Consider the following 16,267-nt stretch of genomic DNA (forward strand, 5'->3'; position numbering starts at 1 on the left):
TGCCGAGTTTTTTTTTTCTTTCTTTCTTTTTAAGAAAATGCTGACTACACAAAACTTTGATGTATAGAAACAGAAAGCCTAAGGTTTTCAACTGCAGGGGAAAGGGAGAAGGGGAGATATGTTTTGGAGGCTCGTGAAGTGTAAGTTATGTTATAGTTAATAGTAGATTGTTATACTTATAGCGTAGTAAGGTATCAATTAGTTAATAGTGTACTAGTGATGTTTTATGCCCACTTTTTTTTTTCTTTTGTGAGAGAGAGAGAGAGAGGGCGAGAACGTCTGTGCATCCGTGCAAGAGATAGGTATATACATAAACAGAGGGAGAAACTGGTACTAACTGGTTGTGTACGTGTGTGTTGACAGGGTTTAAGGAGAAGGTGGGGATTAGGGAGGGTTAGGGTTTAGGAGGAGGAGGGGCGGGGAATGAGGAGTGGCAGACAGGCAGGCAGTCAGGGAGTTTGGCCTGGCTAAGAGTAAGCCATACAGAACTCGCCCAACCAGTCCCGTTCTAGACCTCCAGTCTAGCCACACCTGTGCGTGTGTGCGTGCGTGCGTGCGTGCGTGCTTTCATCTCTCCTGAGGGCTCCAGAAACCCCTTCGGCTCCGTTAGTGGCCCGATTAACCCATTAAACTCCGATGACAAGATGTCTTGTCATTTGGTCAAATAAAACAAAAAATCATAAAACACCAAAATGTTTGATCAAACACCAGAAAAATATGACGTCAATCCTCGCTTCGCTCGCGAGCGAAGCGAGGATTGACGTCATATTTTTCTGGTGTTTGATCAAACATTTTGGTGTTTTATGATTTTTTGTTTTATTTGACCAAATGACAAGACATCTTGTCATCGGAGTTTAATGGGTAGAAAAAAAAATGATAATAAAATGTATATAACAACGATGATAATGATGATGATTTTGGTTTAACGTTGCGAACTCCCCCTATCAGGAGGCTAAGACGGTGCCCCTCACCTCGACCTCCGCCGCAAGTAGCGACGCTCTAATAATGATGATGATGAAGATGATTTAAAAAACCCAGGTAGTGTGAGGTTAGGTAATAGGATGAAAGTTAAAGTTAGGTGAGTTAGGCAAAGTAATGTTGGGGTAGGGTGAGTGTTAGGATGAGAAGTATCTTAAGAGTTCGGCAGTTGTGTGTTAGAAAATATTAGGTTAGATTAGGGTTAGAGTGATGGTCAGGATTAAGATGGAGTAGGCTTAATTCAAAATATTGAAGAAAAAAAATCATTCTTTCATTATCTTTCATGACAATTCACAGTAAAGACTGTGATGACGATCATGATGATGATGAGGTGGATGATCGTGAGGATGATGAGGCGGTAGATTGGGCTCCGAACCCAAATCTCGTATTGCGATCGGGCGTTGTCTCTGTTGAGTCGCCCTGATTGGGTCCTGATTGGTCCGACATCAGAATGCAAAGAGGTCAAGATGTATTGATTAGGTTGAGGTTCTCTTGGCCAACGTCTTTTGTGTTCAGGTGATTGGCTGAGGTGATTGGCTCCTTGCCCCTACTGTCTCGCAGAGTGGACCCTAAGGCACGGGGAGACCGACCAGATGATGGCCAAGGTGGTGAATAGGAATGGAGGAGTGTACACATACCTTCGGTATCGGCTGTCCTCTCTCTCTCTCTCACTTTCTCTTCCTCTTTCTCTTTGGTCTTATCTTTTTAATGTTTTACGTATTTAATTTTTTATTTATTATATATATATATATATATATATATATATATATATTTTTTTTTCTGTATGAGATCCTTCCCTCTCTCTCGATCTCTCTTCAGGCATTATCTCCCGACTACAAACTTATTTTACACAAAACCCTCTCCTCCCACTCTCCCTCCTCCTCCATAACCGAATGAGATGGACTTAATATCACGTAGAACAAAAGCAGGGAGCCGTGCTGGCGTCTTGTCATGAAATGGCCTGACGTTAGCCAGAACAGAATCAGTAGAGGATCACTATTACCATTATTATAATTATTATTATTGTTAATATTATTACTGTTTTTATTATTATAATAATTGTTATTACTATTGATATTATTATTTTTCATTATTATTATTATTATTATTATTATTATTATTATTATTGTTGTTGTTGTTGTTATAATTAAAAATTATTTTCACTGGTGTAATTATGTAACGCGATTTTCTTTTTATCATTATTATTATTACAGTTGTAGTAGTATTAGTATCATTATTATTGTCATTATTATTATCTATTACTTTTTCCTTGTAGTTACGTAAAGCTTTTTGTTTTATGGTGGTGGCCTCGTTTTCACGCCATGTGATTTTCTTTGTGTGATACTGTTGTGACATCACGTGACTTTTCTTTTGTGTTTTTGACGTAGCTATCTAATTGGTCGAATTATTTATTTATTTATATCTGTTTATGTATTTACTTTGTTTTATTCTATTTTCTATTTACTTATGTTATTTGTATTCTAATATTAGTAATTTATCAATTAGTTTTATTTTATTCGTTTATTTATTGTACACGTTTTAGTCTATTTATCTATCAATTTATTTATTCTATTTTATTTCTATTCATTTTGGTGATATCTAATTATTTTACTTTAATTTTGAATATATATTTATTTATTTTATTTATTTATATATTTATTTTATTTATTTATTTATATATTTATTTTATTTATTTGTTTATATATTTATTTTATTTATTTATCTATATATTCTATGTATTTATTTTGTCTTAGTTCTTGTAATGTGGCCCACATGTACAAGATTCGGTTGGGTAGGCCGGCGCCGCCGTGTGTGTCACGCTCCTCGCCAGGTCTCGCCTCGCGGGCGTCGTGGCGCCGCGCGGCGGCCACGGTGGAGACCAAGACCAAGACAATGACAATGACAACGACAACGACGATGACGCCGCATTAAACTCTCCCCGTTAGCACTCTCCCCATAAACCCTTATACCTTAACCCCTTCCCCATTCTTCCTTCTTCCCACTTCCCCATTATTCCTTATTCCCACTTCCCCATTCTTCCTTATTCCCCCTTCCCCATTCTGCCTTATTCCCCCTTCCCCTTTCTCCCTTCTCCCTTTACCCTTCTTCCCCCTTTACCCTTCTTCCCCCTTTCCCCTTCCCCTTTCTCCCTTCTCCCTTTACCCTTCTCCCCCCTTTCCCCCTTCTCCCCCCTTTCCCCCTTCTCCCTTTACCCTTCTCCCCCCTTCCCCCCTTTCCCCCTTCCCCCTTTCCCCCCTTTCCCCTTCCCCCTTTCCCCCCTTTCCCCTTCCCCCCTTTCCCCTTCCCCCCTTTCCCCTTTCCCCCACTTTCCCCTTCGCCCACTTTCCCCTTCCCCCACTTTCCCCTTCCCCCACTTTCCCCTTCCCCCACTTTCCCCTTCCCCCACTTTCCCCCACTTTCCCCTTCCCCCTTTCCCCCAATTTCCCCTTCCCCCTTCCCCCTTCCCTCTTCTCTTTCTCCTTCTCCCTTCCTCCCCCTTCTCCTTCCATTTTCTCCATCAATCTTCCTCTTCCCTCACTTTCCTGTCCTGTCTTTCCCTGTCCTTCCTGTTTCTAACTTTTCTTTTCGTTTTTCTCCTCTCCTTCATTTCCCTTTGCTCCCATCCCTTCCTTCCAAGGCTTTCCTTCCCCTTCCCTTCCTTCCCCTCCCCTCCCTTCCCTTCCCTTCTTTCCCTTCCTTCCCCTCCCTTCCTTTCCCTTCCCCTCCTTCCTCTTCTCTTTTCTTCCCCTTCTTCCCCGTTCTTTCCCCCGTTCCTTCCCCATTCCTTCCCCGTTCCTTCCCCGTTCCTTCCCCGTTCCTTCCCCCTTCCTTCCCCGTTCCTTCCCCGTTCCTTCCCCCTTCCTTCCCTGTTCCTCCCCCCTCCCTTCCCCGTTCCTTCCCCCTTCCTTCCTTGTTCCTTTCCCGTTCCTTCCCCGTTCCTTTCCCGTTCCTTCCCTGTTCCTTTCCCGTTCCTTCCCTGTTCTTTTCCCGTTCCTTCCCCGTTCCTTTCCCGTTCCTTTCCCGTTCCTTCCCCCTCCTTCCCCTTTTCTTCTCCCTTTTCTTCTCCCTTCCCCCTCCTTCCTCTTTTCTTCTCCCTTCTTCCCCTTCCCCCTTTCCTTCCCCCTTCCCTTCCCCCTTCCCTTCCCCCTTCCTCATTTCCTTCCCCTTCTTACCCCTCCCCTTCTTTCCCCCTTCCTTCCCCTTCTTCCCCCTCCCCTTCTTTCTCCCTTCCTTCCCCTTCTTCCCCCTCCCCCTTCTTTCTCCCTTCCCTCCCATTTTCTTCCCTCGTACTTCATCTTTCCTCCTTACCTTTTCTTTCCCATATCTTCCTCCTCCTTATCTTTCCCCTCGCCGTTCTTCCTTTCTTCTTAATTTGCTCCTCCCCTCCACTCCTCTCTTCATCTTTCCCCCTCCCCGCCAACAATTTTCTCCCCCTCTCCTTTCCCCTCCCCCTCCCCCTCCCATCACGGACAACCCCACCTTTTCTTACTCTAATCCTATTACTCTTCTTTGTCTGCTTCCACTTCGTAAACCTTCCTGTCTTGTCTCTCTCTCCTCTCTCCCCACCTCTCTCTCTCCCCACCTCTCTCTCTCCCCACCTCTCTCTCTCCCCACCTCTTTTTCTCCCCACTCTCTCTCCCCTCCTCTATCTCTCTCTCCCCACCTCTCTCTCTCCCCACCTCTATCTCTGTCTCCCCACCTCTATCTCTGTCTCCCCACCTCTATCTCTGTCTCCCCACCTCTATCTCTGTCTCCCCACCTCTCTCTCTCCCCACCCCTCTCTTTCCCCACCCCTCTCTTTCCCCACCCCTCTCTTTCCCCACCCCTCTCTTTCCCCACCCCTCTCTTTCCCCACCTCTCTCTCTCTCCACCTCTCTCCCCACCTCTCTCTCTCTACCTCTCTCTCTCCCCACCTGATATATCCTTTTCTCCCGTCTTCTCTTCCTTGTGTCCTCCTCCAAACCTCTTCCATTTCGTAAACCTTCCTCTCTCTCTCTCTCTCTCTCTCTCTCTCTCTCTCTCTCTCTCTCTCTCTCTCTCTCTCTCTCTCTCTCTCTCTCTCTCTCTCTCTCTCTCTCTCTCTCTCTCTCTCTCTCTCTCTCTCTCCTCTCTCTCTCCTCACTCTCTCTCCTCTCTCTCTCTCTCTCCTCTCTCTCTCTCTCTCTCTCTCTCTCTCTCTCTCTCTCTCTCTCTCCTCATATCCTCCTCCAAGCCTCCCTTCCATTTTATAAACCTTCCTCTCTCTCTCTCTCTCTCTCTCTCTCTCTCTCTCTCTCTCTCTCTCTCTCTCTCTCTCTCTCTCTCTCTCTCTCTCTCTCTCTCTCCCTCTCCCCCCACCTGTTATATACTTTTGCCCCCGTCTTCTCTTCCTTGCGTCCTCCAAGCCTCCCTCCCCCTTTAACCCCCCCTTTCCTCCTTTCCCTATGGTCCAACACTGTGTTGTTTGAAATCGGTGCTTATAAATTCCTTGTCACACACACACACACACACACACACACACACACACACACACACACACACACACACACACACACACACACACACACACACACACACACACGAAAAAAGGGTCTTCCTTTCCTTTTATTAAGCTCTTCCAACTCAAGCCCCGCCTACCGCCATTGTCCCGCGCTGTACTGTGTGAAATCGGCGCGTGAGACTTATATTGTACACTTGCCCTTACCGCCTCCCACCCTCCCGCCCTCTTACCGCCCCTGCCGTCGCAGTGCGAGGGTGCGCAGTGTGGATCGCGGCGGTAGTCCGGTACGCAGCTGGCGGGTTGAGTGCTAGGCCCGAGCGAGCGAGGGTGTTTGTTTTCTTGTGTCCGCGTGTGTGTGTGTGTGTGCTATACACCTGTTTAGTTTGAGACTCCAAGAACACAGAACTTGATGTGCAGTTCCAGAAAGTGGTAAAGAAGTCTCCTTTTTTGTAGTCCAACAAGGGAAAAAAAAAAGAAGGAAGAAAAAAAGGGGGAGGGGGACGTGTTAATCTGTCCGGTTAGCTGCGCCATGTCGCGTGGGTGCCCGCTCTTCAGGAGCCCCGGCGCCAGGCGTGGTTCCTTCGAAGGCCCTCGGGGGCGGTAGTGGCGACGGAAACGAGAGGCGGAGCGGCGGGAGCCTCCGTAGTGGAGACCCCGCACATGCCAGCCAAGAACCCGAGGAAGACTCAGGGTACTCTGGATGTCGATCCTCCAGCGTTATCGAAGAAGAAAAAGAAGAAGAACGCGAGTTCGAAGGTGAGGCACGAAAGGTCCTCGGTCCTCTTCCGGTGTGGGTGCCTTCCTGTGTGATTCGTTTCTTACTGTCGCCAGGCGATATTATTCAGTTCCAAGTGGTCAGAAGGGTCAAAGTCTCTTGGTAAACCTGTTTATTTTATACTTTTTAAGTGAAAGTTCATGAAGTGTCTGTGGATAGGGAAATCCGGATGAATGAAATCGCCTGACAGCAACCAGAGCAAATGTCATAGATAACATTGTAAAGATTAACCAAGACATGTTTAACCCTTTCGCTATAAGCTCTCTCTTCCCCCCTTCGGTTGAATGAAATCGCTTTGCGTGAGATGGAACAAATAAGAACACAATAATGGAGAAGGTACAAGAGACCATAAGGCCTATGCCAGGCAGTTCCATGCCCTGGAATCCATAAGTTATCTTCTCTTTAAATGTGAAAATGAGCATTGAAAGGTGCAAAGGAAATCCGGATGGCTGCCATTTATTTTATATTTTATTTATCTATTTATTAGTGTTTATTTATTTTTTTTTTTTTTAGAAATTATTCTTATTTTTCTATTTGTTTATTATTTGTCATTATCTATTTATTTAATTCGTCTACTTATTTCTTCCTTTTTTCTTCCTTTGTAATCTTTTGGAAATAGTAACGCTGGCATCATATTATATACAAATTATCAGTAATGCTGACAGCCATAAACGATAACCAACGAATTTGCTGACAACAAATAAACACGAAAAATTCTGGATTCGAACAGCACTTTGCTAGACGGTTGGCAAAATATTTTAAATTAAATTTGTATGTTTTATTACAATTATATAAGCTAATGATATCTGGATTCGTACTTTTGTGTTGCCATGTATTTCACGTTTAAGAAAACACACCTGAACCAAAATAAATGTATTTCCTTCACGCTCCTTCCTCCTTCCCTTCTACTCCTCCTCCTCCTCCTCCTCCTCCTCCTCCTCCTCCTCCTCCTCTTCCTCCCCTTCCCTACGCCTTCTCCTCCTCTTCCTCCCCTTCCCTACGCCTTCTCCTCCTCTTCCTCCCCTTCCCTACGCCTTCTCCTCCTCTTCCTCCCCTTCCCTACGCCTTCTCCTCCTCCTCCTCCCCTTCCCTCTGCCTTCTTCTCTTCCTCCTCTTCCTTCTGCTCCTCCTCCTTCTCCTGCTCCTTTCCCTTCCTCCTCCCCTTCCTCCTCCTCCCCTTCCCTCCGCCCTCTTCTCATCCTCCTTCTCCTCCTTCACCTTCTCTTCCCCCTTCTTCGCCTTTTCCTCCTGCTCCCCTTCCTCGCTTCTTTTTTTCCTCCTTTTTCTCCTCCTTTTCCACATTTTCCTCCTTTTCCACCTTTTCCTCCTCCTCCTTTTCCACCTTTTCCTCCTCCTTTTCCACCTTTTCCTCCTTCTTTTCCTCCTCCTCCTTTTCCTCCTCCTTTTCCTCTTCTCCTTACCCTCTCCTCCTCTCTTCTTCCTCCCCCTCCCCTCCCCTCCTCATCTTTTCTTCCACCACCTCCACCCCTATCCTCCCCACCTCTTCTTCCCCTCCCCTTCTTCCCCTCTCCTACCCCTCCCCCTCCTTTTCTTACTCCTCTTCCTTCTCCGCGTGCAGAAGCTATTATCTTCTCCCCTTCCCCCTCCTTCGCTCTGGATAATAACCGAGATTAGCGCTATCATGGTGTTTGACACCACCACCAAGAAGGAGCTGAGGCACACCACCGGAAAGGGGTGCTGGGGTTGAGGGGGACAGAAGATTCCGTTCCTATCACCAACTCCACCACCACCACTATCACCACCACCATCGCCCTCATCGCCACCGACACCACAGCCACCACTACCACCAACACCGACACCACTACCACTGACACCTTTTACCGTGACCGGCACCACCAACTCCTCCTCCTCCTCCTCCTCCTCCTCCTCCTCCTCCTCCTCCTACCCCCCTTCCCCAACAACATCACTGTCATTACCAGTATCATCATGAGCAGCAACAACATCAACATCATCAAACGTTTTAATTTTCCATTTCTTAGTCATCCTCGTCCGCGACATCAACATCACAACTCCCTTTTGGAAAATCTTCTTTGTCCTAATACCATCATTAAGCCTTAAACGTGGCTTTCCAAAGTGGATTCCCAGCGTGCGTTTGCAAGCAAGAATCACCCTGAACCTCGTGCGTGCTTCAAGGGAAAGCTCGGGGGAGGATCCCGGAGAAGATGAAAGGGCGAAAAACAATGAGAATGTGACGAGGAATCTGAAACGTGACGGCCCGGGTCGAGCGCAACAAGGCCGATTTTGGCTACGTGAGAGAGGGAGAAAAGACCTTTACGTCAATGGTCCAGGGTCGGGGTAGCCTTCATGATACGTGTTTTCTTCTTGTGTAAGCGGTTTTGGTGGTAGGGGTTGTGGGATAGAACGGAGGGGTGGGTTGTGGGGTAGAGGTGGGAAGGGTGGGTTGTGGGGCACTCCCACTACAGGTAAGGGACCTTCTCCCTCGCCTCTTACCTCGGATAGATGATTGGCACTCTGTGGTACTTTGTGCCAGGTCAGTGCCTCACTAAAAGGTTACGTTGGCACCCACTCAGATACAATGCATGTCGTGTCCTTCTTCAAGAAGCCCTAAGAAAGGGACACATTGTCCTTTTGGATGGACTTCCTCGTATGGCCTTATCACACTGAGCTATTTTTCCTCCGACTAGTGGAACAGTTTTCCAGACCGCATTTTTCGGGAAGGAATCTGATTTGCTGGAGGGAAAAAAAAAATTCCTCCAGTAATATTAAATGACAATCTGTGTATTTTTGTTGGGAAAACAAGATATTTTACCATCGTGATTTTACAACGGAAAAAGTTCTGGAGGTGGGCGGTACCGTCGATTAATCGGAGGTTGGAGCAAAAATAGCCCAGAGAGATAACCCCTCTAGGTGACGCCCGCCACAGGGATGACCCTAGTGTCCCTCAGAGGCACTGGGTCTCCGCTTGGAGGGTCTGCAGAAGGTTAAAGAAGAGAAATACGATATGGGGTACGTGAAGAACAGGCTTGAGAACCCCTGCATTAGGATTAAGCCTTTGTGTGTGTGTGTGTGTGTGTTTGTGTGTGTGTGTGTGTGTGTGTGTGTGTGTGTGTGTGTGTGTGTGTGTGTGTGTGTGTGTGTGTGTGAATGTGTGTGTGTACCTTGAGAGGCGGATCAATTGAGGACCTTGCTCGTCCTTGGTTAGACCATATGAAAGGAGACGAAGAAGAAGATGAGGAGAAGGAGGAAAGGGAAGAGGAGGAAGGGGATCTCCTTGTTGGAAGAGCCGGATTCCAGGGTACCGCTTAGGTGGAAAGGCGTCACTGGCGGCGGACGGCAGTCAAAAGCTCAGACAAATATTCTTCCTCGTTGGCTTTTGTCCCTCTGCGGAAGTCGGAACCCAAGAAGGAAGACCCAGACTCGGGGAGGAGGAGGAGGAGGAAGAAGAGGAAGAAGAAGAAGAAGAGAAATGACTGGAAATTTAATGCATTTGGCGTGCACCTCGCCACACAAAGTGCCTGGAAATTTTGGTCATTATGTGAAATGACTGGTTTTACACATTAACTGGAACATGGATACTCGAACATTGGATCTTGTGCGTACAGTGTACAGTTGTGAAAAGAAGTTCATTGGTTTTGTGGAATCTTGGTACCAAAGATAAATAGAAGACTATATTTTTTACAAACTATCAAGACATCTCCACTCAAAAAAAAAAAGTGTCCCTCCGTTCTGCTCTTGTTCTCCCAAAACATCTCCTTTACTTTCTACGACTCCATTTTTTCAGGATAGAAGCACTGGTTATCAGTAATAATATAACTAAAATGACAGGAAAGTTATTGCCAAACAAATCGCCCTCTTTGTTTAAATGGCGTTGAAAAAAGTATGGCAACATTCGAGTTTGAGTTGGATCTCCCTGCAGGAGAGAGAAAGAGAGAGAGAGAGAGAGGGGGGGGGATAAGTCCTGTCCAGAATCTCTCCCCACCTGCTCACAATATCCCTCCAGACACTGCTCACAATATTCTTCTTCCGTTGTATCTAACAGCAAACGAACCAACGCGCGGTCGTGTTCATCCGCGGTTGACACCATTTGCTAAACGATTCAAAGCTCTTGCGGGATGACGACTGACGCCTTCCGAAGTAGCATCCCCTCCCAACGTTAAGAATATGAGTCATAAAACTTAACCTTTCCCATTAAGTAAGTAAAAAATAAAAAATAAAAAGTAAACAAAACGAAGGAAAGTAAATGAAAATATAATAATTGTGTAGTTAGAAAAATAATGAAAAACAAATGATGAACAAGGAAACCAGTAACTAAATAACTAAATAAAGGCTCAATTGACGTAATTCAGTAACTGAATAAAATGAATTAAAATTTATTAGTGAATTAGAAAATAGATAAATGAAAAATTAAGAATAAATAAATGAGTAAACAGACGAGTAAATAGATAAACAGATGAACCGACAAATAAATAAATGGATGAATGTAAATGAATAGATAAAGAGGAAAGAGAGCACAGGCGCCCGACCGCAAGTGCCTGACCGTATGCAGATCGCGGTGCCCCGTCCTGCGGCCCGCGGCGGCAGAAGACATTGCAAGACCCTCTTGCAACAAAGGTTATGCGGTTCGCCACCTCCCACTCTCCTACCCCCCCTCCAACCATGCCTGATGCGCGCGCACATACACACACACGCGCACGCACGCACGCACAATTAGCGTGTTGCGTGTTTGCGTGTTCGCTTTTGTGTTTATTACCATTTTTACCTGTGTTGAGATAGAAATTTCTCTGTTCCCTAACGAGCCGTACGTCGGTGAGTAACAGCCCCCCTCTCCCCTTAACCGCACGTGCGGAGGCGGAAATAACAGAGAGAGAGAGAGAGAGACAGACACGGGTTTCCAGAGAAATAACGGTGACGAAGTCGCGCGTGGTTGAATGTCATGTAGAAAAGGCACAGGTGACTGCTTAGCCCAATCCCCCCTCCCCACCCATACTATCCTCTCTCTCTCTCTCTCTCTCTCTCTCTCTCTCTCTCTCTCTCTCTCTCTCTCTCTCTCTCTCTCTCTCTCTCTCTCTCTCTCTCTCTCTCTCTTTCTCTTTATATATATATATATATATGTGTGTGTGTGTGTGTGTGTGTATGTATGCATGTATGTATGTATGTGTGTATATATATTTTCCATGCCCACATGACTTAGGTTGCCCTCGATTGAAGAGGAGGACCTTACAATAGTCTGGAACACTTGTCTGTTGCCTGGAATGAATAAAAAGGTGAGGAGCCTACAGCAGAAGGCGCTGAGTAGCTGCGGCCGAAGCTGCCACCTTTGCCCTATAATGCGATTTGGGGACTGTTGGGGGACAGGTAACAGTCCCTGCTGGGGAAAGAAGTGCGGGAATCGAACCCACGACTCAGCGAATGCGAGACCAGCATTCCTCCAATGACGCCACCAGCGTATTACACTTTACTGGGGGTAATACGCTATTCCTCGGAACGCAAGCAATATTGGTAATACATTGTTAACCTCTTTAGCTCAGGTTCGTGCCCAGAGCTGAACAAAATCGCTTGGCGTCAATCAGAACATAATGTATGTGGTTTGAATATCAACCTTGTAAGTGATACTTTATGACTATTATCCTGCCCAGCCCAGCCCTCCTCCCCTCTTCCCCTTATTCCCCCTCTTCCCCCTCTTCCTGTTCCCCCTTTCCCTCTTCCACTCTCCTTCCTTCATCCCTCTTCTTTCCCTTTCCATTTCCCTTGCCAACTCCTTCCCTCTCCTCCTTTCCCCCTTTCTTTACTCATTCCCTCCCCCTGCCCTCCTCCTTTCCCCCCCTCTCTCTCTCTCTCTCTCTCTCTCTCTCTCTCTCTCTCTCTCTCTCTCTCTCTCTCTCTCTCTCCTTCCTTCACACACACACACTCTCTCTCTCTCTCTCTCTCCCCTTCCTCTTTCCCTTCGTCTTTTTCCTTTCTCTTTCCCATCCTCTCTTTCCTTCTATCTCTCTCTCTCTCTCTCTCTCTCTCTCTCTCTCCTTCACTCTCTCCCTCCCTCTCTCTCTCCCACTCTCTCTCTCTCTCCCCCCCTTCCTCTTTCCCTTCTCTCTCTCTTTCCTTCTCTTCTCCCATCCTCTCTTTCTCTCTATCTCTTTCTCTCTCTCTCTCTCTCTCTCTCTCTCTCACTCTCTCTCTCTCTCTCTCTCTCTCTCTCTCCTCTCTCTTTCCTTCACTCTCTCCCTCCCTCTCTCCCTCTCTCTCCCTCTCTCTCTCTCCTCTCTCTCCTTCCACTACTCTCTCCCCCTCTCTCCTCCCACTCTCTCTCTCTCTCTCTCTCTCCCACTCTCTCTCTCTCTCTCCCACTCTCTCTCTCTCTCTCTCTCTCTCTCTCTCTCTCTCTCTCTCTCTCTCTCTCTCTCTCTCCCACTCTCTCCCTCTCTCCTCTCTTCTCCTTTCTCTCCCTCTCTTTCTTTCTCTCCTCTATCTATCTATCTATTTACAGTATCTATCTATCTATCTCTGTCTCACACATGAGTACTTTAGGTAATCACCCGACACAGTATTACGGGAACTCGCCACCGCGCGTCGCGTCCGGGGTGAAGAAGGCGCTGTCGAAGTCGAGGTCCTTCTCGGAAACCGAAGAAGGAAGTGGAGCGAACGGCAAACACCCGCTTGGAAATCAGCGGACAACCCGCAGAGTTTCGCGCCAAGTTGACGTAATAGGAGGGTGCGGGGAGGGCGGGGGGTCTAATACGCAAGGTAATGACTCCGGTAATAACGGAATATTTCGGCTCGAGATACCGGAAGTATGAATCTGGGTAACGGGAGACGAAGAAGAAGAATACACTTTTTTCCGGTGGGGGGGGGGGGTTGGCAGCTGCTCGAGAACCCGACTCCCGCTAACACCCCTTCAATACGGTGACGCCGTGTGGCAGATCCTACGTCCAGAGTGCGTCGCCGTGTTGAAGGAGGAAAGGACGCGTCATTTGGCGTCTCGTGATTTTCTTCGTACATCTGAGCAATGTATATGACCGTGGCAATTTTGGCTCGAGGCGTGCACAAGCCTGTGGTTACGGCGGTCGTGTGTGTGTGTGTGCGTGCGTGCGCGCGCGCGCGCGGGAGTTCGTGTTTCGCTTGATATGCTGATGGGAGATGATGCGTCAGAGAAATCGACATTCTGGGATTGGAATAATGATAACCTCCGTATGCGGATCCTGCGACGGGAGAGAGAGGAAGGAGGGTTAGTAATCCCATCCCATAACAAGGAATACTTGCTTTATTCACGCTAACGCTAGGTTATTTTATTAACTTGTTTTGTGGCTCTTCAAAAGATTATTTAACAGGAGAAATTGAGACTTTCTTCTCTTTCTTTAACTGTGGGTCTGTGTGTGTATAATACATATATGTATATATATATATATATATATATATATGTGAATAAATTCGCTAGTGGACAGCGACATCAATCATACAATCTAAATAACCGTCGCGCAGAGGATTCGAACCACCGCCAGTAGACTCAAGAGAGTCCACAGCACCCGTCTTAGACCACTCAACCATAGATCGTCTATGGTTGAGTGGTCTAAGGCGGGTGCTGTGGACTCTCTTGAGTCTACTGACGGTGGTTCGAATCCTCTGCGCGACGGTTATTTAGATTGTATATATATATATGTATATATATATATATATATATATATATATATATATATATAGAGAGAGAGAGAGAGAGAGAGAGAGAGAGACCGACAGACAGGTTGACAAATAACAAAATAAAATAAATAGGTGTAATGAAATGAAAGGTCTTCGCCTCCGTTCTTTGACGTCGGAAGTGGAGACTCCGCCTCAGAGGGGAACCTGGCGACGTCGCCATCTCGAATCGAAGTCACCCGAGGAGTAGGAGGAGGACGGCGAGGAGTCTGACCTTAATGTGTGCTGATTCATCCGTACAAGAATGAGAGGCAGGTACCTCCGCCTTCTCCCCTCTCCCCTTCTCCCCTCTCCCCTTCTCTCTCCCCTTCTCTCTCCTCTTCCGCCTCTCTCCCTTTTCCCCTCCCCTTCTCCTTCCCGCTCCCTTTCCCCCTTCCCTCTGTCCACATCTCTCCTTTCCCCTTCCCCTTCTCCCTCTCTCCATTTCCTCCTCCTTTTTCCCCTCTCTCCTCTTCCCCCTCGCCTCTTCCCCTTCTCCTCCTCCTCTCTCCCCTTCCCCATCTCTCCCTTTCCCCATTTCCCCTTTTCCCTCTCTCCCCTTCCCCATCTCTCCCTTTCCCCATTTCCCCTTCTCCCTCTCTCCCCTTCCCCATCTCTCCCTTTCCCCATTTCCCCTTCTCCCTCTTTCCCCTTCCCCCGCTCCCCTTCTCTCTCTCTGTCCTCTTTCCCTCTCTCCCATTCCCCGTCTCTCCTCTAACACACTCTCCCCTTCCCCATCACTACCCTTCTCCTTCCCCCTTTCTCCCCTTCCCCTTCCCCTTTCTTCCCTTCTCCTTTCTCCCCTTCCCCTCTCTTCTCTTCCCCGTCCCCCTCCCTCTTCCCCCCCATCTCCCTCTCCCCCTCTCTGTACCAGAAGAGCGCGCATTTACGCCGTGATTGTCCGTCGAGGGTGAATGCGAAGGAGGGGAAGGTAGGGAGGCGTCGTGGTGCGGGAGGGAAGAGAGGGCCGGAGAGGGAGAGCATGTGGAGGAATGAGAAGACAAGGAGGAGGAGGACGACGAGGAAGAGGACCATGGCGAGAAAGAGGACTACCAGGAGGAGGAAAATAAAATAAGAGGAAGAAGATGAAGAAGAAGAAGAAGAAGAAGAAGAAGAAGAGGAGGAGGAGAAAGAGGAGGGCTAGTTCGGACGGATTGGATTCTTAAAGGCGCGTCTTCGACCTGGACGGCGGAGGCCCTTCTTCCTCTGTTCTCCTCTCGATCTCTGGCTCGATCTCGTGCTTGGGAGTTTGGGAGGTCTTCGGGTTTATGGTGGTTCTCGTCCTACTACTCCTCCTGGTCCTCCTCCTCCTCCTCCTGGTCCTAATCCTCCCCCTCCCCCCTCCCCCATATCCTCCTTCTCCTTCTCCTCCTCTTCCTCCTCTTCTTCCTTCTCTTCCTCCTCTTCCACCTCCTCCTGGTTCTACAACTCCTCCTCCTCCTCCCCTTCTTCTTCCTCTTCTCCTCTTATTCCCCCTCCCCACCACCTCCTTTTAACCCCTTCTCCTCCTCCTCCTCCTCCTCCTCCTCCTCCATCATGTGTTTTTTCTTCTCTCGTCTTCCCTCTCTTCATCCTCCCGCCCCCCTCCCCACCTCCTTGCTCCTCTTTTTCACCTCCTCCCCTCCCTACCTCCTTCCTCTTCTTTTTCTCCTTCTCCTCCTCCCCCTCTCTACCTCCTTTTTTATTTTTTCTTCTATTCCTCCTCCTCATATTTTTCTCCTCTTGTCTTCTGTCTCCCACTCCTCCTCGTCGTCTTCCTTCTCATCCTCATCATCCTCATCCCCCTCTTCCTCTCGCCTTCTTTCTCACCCATGTCCCCTTCCTTATCCTCCTCATCCTCTTTCTTCTCCTCACCCTCATCCTCCTCTTCCTCTCGTCTTCTTTCTCATGCAAGTCTTTTTCCTCCTTTTCCTCACCCTCCTCCTCCTCCTTCTTCCCCTTCCTCCCCACCTCTTTCTTCTCTCTGTCTCTTCCCCTTTCTCCTCCTCCTCCTCCTCCTTTCTCCCACTCCCCTTCATCCATCTCTCCATCATGCGATAGCATCTCTATTATCCTTATCCCGCTTCGCCTGTCTTCGCTTCGCTCTTCTTCTTTATTTTGTTTTCTTGTCTTTACTCGTTTTCTTGCTTCGTGTCTTTGCCTTATCGCTGAGTCCTTTTCATTCGCCTGTCTTCGCTTCAAATCTCGCTCTTCGCCTCTCTTTGCGTCGCGTATTTTAGTCTCGGCTTCTCTGGCTTCGTGTTCAGGCTTCGCTTCGCTTGGCGCGGTTCCAGTTTCCGGGATATTGCTCCATATTCAGTTGCAGCTTCTTGTGGTCTGGCCTTCCTAAATGCCCAAATGTACAGAGTGGCCTTCAGAAATCTGAATCCAAAGGCAAATATTCG

The 16,267-nt window shown here is 47.7% G+C and overlaps 1 protein-coding gene across 27 annotated transcripts in view; it reads left to right on the plus strand.

The window, feature by feature from the left end:
* The window catches only part of pyd (zonula occludens-like protein polychaetoid), a 600,297-nt gene that overhangs the window by 498,619 nt on the left and 85,411 nt on the right, over nt 1-16,267 (plus strand). The window contains exon 1 of one of the 27 annotated variants that reach the window (XM_076197997.1): nt 5,951-6,214. The exons of the other annotated variants lie outside the window; for them this stretch is intronic. Within the exon in view, the coding sequence (XP_076054112.1) occupies nt 6,119-6,214 (96 nt within the window). The 5' untranslated portion in view covers nt 5,951-6,118. Of the gene's footprint in view, nt 1-5,950; nt 6,215-16,267 lie in introns of those variants that run through there. 27 annotated transcript variants of the gene reach the window in all.

The sequence above is a fragment of the Oratosquilla oratoria genome, chromosome 14 (genome assembly GCF_046742065.1).
Source record: "Oratosquilla oratoria isolate Oo_2021 chromosome 14, ASM4674206v1, whole genome shotgun sequence".
In the NCBI taxonomy this organism is placed as follows: Eukaryota; Metazoa; Arthropoda; class Malacostraca; order Stomatopoda; family Squillidae; genus Oratosquilla; species Oratosquilla oratoria.